At 50.4% G+C, this 6,775-nt stretch overlaps 1 protein-coding gene across 1 annotated transcript; it reads right to left on the bottom strand.

Moving 5' to 3' along the window:
* Positions 1-3,171: 3,171 nt before the first annotated feature.
* Positions 3,172-4,729, bottom strand: LOC124672884 (protein trichome birefringence-like 10). The gene is made up of 4 exons (XM_047209045.1): positions 4,317-4,729; positions 3,804-4,196; positions 3,562-3,720; positions 3,172-3,490 (listed from the first exon to the last, which is right to left on the bottom strand). Exons 1-4 carry the CDS (start codon positions 4,727-4,729, stop codon positions 3,172-3,174), a joined length of 1,284 nt encoding a protein of 427 aa, XP_047065001.1.
* Positions 4,730-6,775: the final 2,046 nt, after the last annotated feature.

Here is a 6,775-nt window from a genome sequence, read left to right as displayed (position 1 = left end):
ATTGGCACAAGTCAAATTGGCCTAGGTTCAAGATTTGCAAAATTGGCCATAAGCACATATGTAGTGTTATTTTATTTTTCTTTATTTCTCTTTGATCCAAAAGATCATTGTTTTGGGTTCATTTGATGATGGTTGGTTTCATGGAGGGTTTTACCATTTAGGTAAAGTAAATAGGGCATAGGCCATTATTGGAGAAATGGCCATAAGCCCACATATGCCTCACCCTTTGATTTTTTTTTCTTTTTATTTGTTCTTCTTTGGTTCTATTTGATCACAACCATCATGGTTTAGGGTTTTAGAAAATTTGATAAGCACTCAGGCAATCATCATGGCAATAACACAAGGATCAAGCATGAGCACTATGCATAGCACCTTATTCAATAAAAGTTTTTGTTGGTTCTTATTTTTGGAAATAGGGAAATTCATTTTCTCTTTGTTTTAAAATTTGGGATGTTACATGGACATCTTCCCGGCCACGTGGCCTGGCGCAGCCGCACCAGTCGAAGCGTCGTCATCGTCGTCGCCGTCACTGTCGTCCTGGCCGGAGGAGGAGGAGTCGCGCTGCTTGACCTCGCCTGGGCATCGAAGCGTGCGGCGGCGTGGCCGCATGCCGATGATGGTGAGGTGGGGGCGCACGAGCCACCCCTTTCGCTCGTAGAAGAGCGGTAGCCTGTGCCGTGGCACATCCCCGTCACCGCTTGCGTCGGGCGCGGCCACGCCGCAGGGTGGTCCGCCACCTGCGCCCGCGGCCTCGAACTGGAACTCCATGATGGGGCGCCCCATCGATCGTGCGCAAGTGATCGCGCATCGCCCTCCTCCCTGCTTGTTGGGGCCGAGGCTAAGGCTGCTGATGCAGAGCGCGAGCACCATGCGGCTCTAGTCGGGGGAGTAGGCGGCCCAGTGCTGGTGAGGGAGCGTGCTCACGGAGATGGAGCGGAGCCTAAGAACGCCCGCCCTCTTCCGCGCGGGCATGGCGAGAGCCGGGGCGCGGATCATCGCAGGGAGGGTGCGCGGGCCTAGAAGCGGGACGTGGTCGGCAGACGTCGTCATCCTACACTACCTCGAGCTCTAGCACTCTGCGGTTGGCTAGGGGTTGTGGAGAGCAGGGGTGCAGGAGAGAGGTCGGTAGCGTGGGGGCGATGGGGATTCTAGTTGGCCGTTGAGGACGAGGACAGCCGGACGAGAAGTCGAGTTTTTTCAATCCTAAACCCGCACGTGACCAGCATTGGCGCAACTGCTCGTCTCTTGCCGCACTTTTTCCAGATCGCCAGCACTAGCCCCCTCCATCCCTCCATGCAACCGCTTAATAGTCTCTGAATGGTAAGTTGTGTTATTATATACTCCCTCCGATTACTTGACGTTAATATAAATATAAATGTATGTAGACACATTTAGTTGTAAATACATCTATTTTAGCATTAAGTATGAATCGGAGGGAGCACCAAAATTTGACTTAAAATTCGACTTGAAGAAAGCCATCTTAGTGTTGAATTTGTGATCGCCCAGATGAATAAGGTTGCGATGGTCAATGTGAATTGTGAATTGTTGGTGTTTGGTTTGATCTCCAACGCTTGATTGAGAAATGCAATGGGATGCCTATGTTGCATGAGGACAGCCCCAACCAAACTAGCTGATGCATCAGTTTCTAAATCGAAGCTTTTGAAGAAATCCGGCAGTGCCAATAACCAGTGCATGTGTCAATGCTTGCTTGATCCCCACGAATGCTTCCTGCACTTCTGGTGTCCAAAGGTAATGTACATTTTTCTTTAGTAGCTAGATTTGTCAGCGGATGACACAATATGCCAAAGTGGCGGATGAACTTGCGATATTAACCTGCGAGTCATAAGAATCCCCTTAGTTGTCTCAAATTGGTGGGTGAGGCCAACTCTGCACCGCTGCCACCTTTGTTGGATCAGTAGACATGCCATGCTCACTAATAATGTGAACCAAATACTCAAGAAGGGTGCGCGAATCAACACTTGGACTTCTCGGAGATGTTTTTTACTGCAAACCAATATGTCATCGAAGAACACAGACATATTTTCAAATTGCGTACGCGAACACAGTATTCATTGCCGCCTCGAAGGTTGCCGGAGCACACGTTCAAGCCGAAGGGCATTAAGACCGACTCTCATTCATCTTCCTCTGCCATTCCAAATTCTGGAATCTAGGATGCAGCCTTTGATTAAGTTATAAATTTTGGAACCTAGGATGCAGCCTCAGTATTTTGCGATTTTTGTACAGATCATAAAATGCTCGTATTTAAGTTTCAAACATCACATGTACATATCCGCATCCATGCATTGTCTACATGCTTGATTTTTATAGATTTCTTTTAGAACTTCAAAATATGAATTTTTGTGCCTTCAAAAGTATTGCACTATTTCTTGGCAGTCCGTTTACTCTCATTCTTATTGGCTTGCGAGGTGCGATGATTCATAAGCGGACCCAGGAAAATTTTAAAGCCTGGGCAATAGGTTTAGTGTGCTAATTTTGTATCAAATACATGTAAAATAGGGAGGAAAATAAGCCTGTCGGCCGGCCGAAAGCCTGGGCGACCGCCCGGGCAAGAGGGATGCTAGGTCCGCCTATAACATGCGGTCTACAACAACCAAAACTCAGAAGTTGCAACATGACAACAAAATCATGTCAACAAAAGCCTATACAGGCATACAACATAAAAATACCAAAATAACTAACCTCTTACAACCAACATATATTGAGACATCGATTTTGCCACGTGGACATGCACGGTGCTGGCCGGTGCCCTCAGGGAAGTCCGAGCTCATCTCCTCCAACCCCATATCCCCCCGCCCCGCAATACTTCGGTTTGATCTCCAACTCGATTTCCACCGCGAGGTCATCCATGCTGCAGAGGAGGAGGGGTGGCCGATGAAGAGGAATGGCGGAGGGGGTAAACTCGTGCGCGGGCAGACAAGACATGGAAGAAGCTTGTTTCTCTGTGAAATAGATTGGTCGGAGACATTATGTAGAGGAAGAGGCAAACACTCGGAGAAGATGGCTGCTTTGATCCGTCGGGTGAAACGAATAGTTTAGTTTTTCTAACAGGAAACTGAATAAGCATACGTTTGCCGTGTGTGTGTTGCCTCCAATATTTTACAGCATGTCTTCATATGTCAATGAAATGTAAGTAAAGATCCACCAAAAACATCAAACATATCTTGTAAGAATCATTGCATAGAGGAGCTCGTTCCAAGCGTCCGGCACGCCAGGCAGGCACCAGTGACTGCAGTCCGCCCTCTGCCCAACCGACACCCTCGCCGACGGCTTCACATTATACACCGCTGGGTGACCGTCTCTTCTCTGTGCCGTCATTAGTGTCACGTTCATCACACGCAGGTCCGACGCCGCCTCAGAGTCCAGTCCTCCAAACACCGGCTGCAGCGTTCCCGGCCACCGTTCTAGCGAGACCTTCGTCCTGTTCAGCTCCGGCAGCGTCTCCATGGCGCAGCTCCCGCCATTTGTGGCCCTGGAAATTAAGCCTCTTTCAGAATCATTCGTTCGTTCGATCAATCTCGCAAGAAAATAAATAATTCATGCCTAGTATGCGCAGGTGAGTATGTTCTGAAGATGGCCAGGGTCTTGCTTGCGTCCACTTCCTTCTGAACCCACTGGTATACAGTGTCCATGGCTCTCTGGTAGGCGGCCTCCACGCTCATGTCCAGCCTCAGCTTCTTGCCTTCCTGAAAGTAGCATTGCCTGGCATAGCAAGATCAGTTCATGGAAGTAGACGACCCGAGCAACCATTTAAACTAGTCTATTGACAGAGTGACAGTACATACAGTTGCTGAAACCGGTCCTGGTTCCACCAGTGGCCAGAGTTAAAGACGAGGACGTCAGCGCCCTTCCACAAGGGAGCCCTGGCGTCCATGGAGCCGAGCTGGAGAACCGACCGCACATGCCGGGGCGCGCGGCGGGGGCGGCTGCCGCGCCGGACAAGGTACGGCGACCGGTAGTGCTCCACGGTGAGGTTATGGTGGAGGAACCTGAAGGACAGGTAGCCCTTGTGCTTGGTGATGGGGCTCCCGTTCTCCTCGCGCACCGAGGCCTCGGCATCGGGGACGACAGAGGAAAGCATGCACAACATCGACTCCCACTGGTTGCGCCCGATCGAGTCGCCCACGAACACCAGCCGGCGGTTCCGGAGCACCTCCAGGAGCTTCTTGGCATCGAATCTGAAAGTGGCTTCATGATCAACGCAGGTTTATGGCAGTTGGATCACGGAGATGAACTGCCCAGATTGAACAGGCATGCCATCCACAACTGACAACTCAAATGTAGAACAAACTAGAGACCTTGGGAGCGTGCAGCGCCTTGGCCGCCACGTCCACCGGGCGTACCCGTCGTCCGGCCGGCCGTTCTCGCCGCACCGGAACCCCACGTCGATGAACGGGCAGTCCCTCGACTGGTACAGCGGATACCTCAGCTCGGCCTCGTCGCGCACCCACTCGCCGTCGACGAACATGCTGTCGCGGTCATCCTCGCCGCAGTACCTGCGGCCGCCGTCGACGTCCTCGACGGCTGCCGGGGCGCTGGTCGTCCTCACGACGACTTTGATCTCCCCGGCGACTCCCGCGGCCCCGAAGCCCGAAGACACGGCGGCAGCGAGGAGTAGAGTAACAGAGATGAGGACGACGCAGGCGCTCAGCAGCACGACGTGGTCCCCGCTGACCTGCCTCGCCCTCCTCCTCGCGCTCGCCATCTCCATTGCTCGCTGGAGGCTTGGTGGCAGTGGCGTGGCATGGCACGTACTACACAGGAATACAGGATCGCGCTTGGTTTGATCGACCGCTTGCTACTGTATGTGAGATCTGTTCTTGTTGTTGCCGTTGGCTCTCTTGTGATCCAGGGACGGTTGCTTTGTTCGGTCTCTCTTGGATTCTGCGCGGGAACCGACGAGCCAATGAACAAAACTCACTGTGCTTCGGAGTGACCAAGGAAACAATGACTGAGGGCTAGTTTGGTTGTTTCGGGAAGTATTATTTTTTTTAGGCTGAATAGTGTGTTTCCTCACTGTATATATTTTATCTTTTATTTATAAGAAAATAGTCGTGTACAATAAAAGAGTTGCTGGAGATTAACAACTAGGTGGACCTCAAGCCCAAAAGAAAGAAATAAAGGAAGACTATCTAAATCTTTCTACCCAAGAAGCTATGCCATAATATGATTTTCTCTTAGCTTTATGAATAGGAAGAGCAATTTCATCCTTTAATCTCTTTCGGCACCTGTAAAGATTTGGAGGTACAACCTTGAAAATAAAGTCATTTCTGACCGTCCAAATTGACCATGTAATCTACATAATAAGCTCCATGAAAAAAAGCTTGGCAATAGCACTCTTGAGGCTGGAAATAGTATTTTAAAAATCTAAGCGTGTGTTTGGTTTCGGACCAAAACATGGATGGGATGAGATGGTCCTCTTTCTTGATATGTTTGGTTACAAAGTAAGGTGGATGGGACCATCCCCGTAAAGGAATATTCCTCCAAAATCATGAATCAACCAATCCCTCAAAATTGATCGAACCTACCGATCCACCTTTCCCTAAAAACATGGACCCTCGTCTCTAATCGCCCATACCCCCACCGCATCTTTCCCAACTCCAGCTTGGCGACGTCGCCGATGGCGAGAGCGAGCGCGGTGGCCGTTGTGCGCGCTCACGTCGACCTTGGCTCTGGGCGAGTGTGGCGGCCTCGGCCCTGTTCGAGCGCGGTTGGCCTAGAAGGGTGCGATAATCCCGGCCCTGGGAAGATGACGGCTAGTGAAGATGACATTCCGTGTTTTTTGCTAATTGCAATTGAACGGCTATTAATCAATCATTATTAGTATCATAACATAAACACACTTCATCCCATCCCACTCGGATGTTCAAACCAAATAGAATATGGGATCACCTAATATGGACCATCCCATCCCCAAAAACCTGATCCATCCCATCCCACTCGAATGTTCAAACCAAATAGACAGGGGGGGGCGAGCAGGGGCTAGACCCCCCCCATGGTTCGGCCCCCCCTAACAATCTGGTGTATACGTATGTATATCTAGGAGCAGTGTAATCGTATCAATTGAAGCTTTTCTTCTTTTCTACGGAAGCTAATCGACGCAGATCGCTACTAGTACTTACTCAAGGCCGGCCCATGCTTACAATGTGTGACTCTGCACTTGTACACACCAAAGCCCAGCCCAGTTTTGGCCATCGTCCTAGAGATCGATCCTTTTCTGTAATACCAAAAGCCAGCCCAGTTTTACCCTAATCTAAGATCGATTTGCCATGGCGGCTGCCGTAGGTCACAAACTATGCTAAGAGCATCTCCAGTCGCGTCCCCCAAACGGTCCTCCAAAGGGATTTGGGGCGCGCCGGACAAAAAAACGTTCCCAGCCGCGCGCCCCAAAGCCCTTTTTTGTCCGGCGCGCCCCGATACGGTGCCCGGCGTCCCGAGCCCGTCCCCGTCCCACAGGGGACGCACCGGGCACGCCGGACACAACGAAATGAGAGGCGAGGAGGCGCGGGGTGATACGTCTCCAACGTATCGATAACTTCTTGTGTTCCATGCCACATTATTGATGTTACCTACATGTTTTATGCACACTTTATATCATATTCGTGCATTTTCTGGAACTAACCTATTAACAAGATGCCGAAGTGCCGATTGCTGTTTTCTCGCTGTTTTTGGTTTCAGAAATCCTAGTAAAGAAATATTCTCGGAATTGGACGAAATAAAAGCCCAGAGGCCTATTTTCTCACGAAGCTTCCAGAAG

Source organism: Lolium rigidum, chromosome 7 (assembly GCF_022539505.1).
Source record: "Lolium rigidum isolate FL_2022 chromosome 7, APGP_CSIRO_Lrig_0.1, whole genome shotgun sequence".
NCBI lineage: Eukaryota > Viridiplantae > Streptophyta > Magnoliopsida > Poales > Poaceae > Lolium > Lolium rigidum.
Note: the sequence above shows the minus strand (reverse complement) of the source record. Positions and strands in the feature narration are given on the sequence as shown.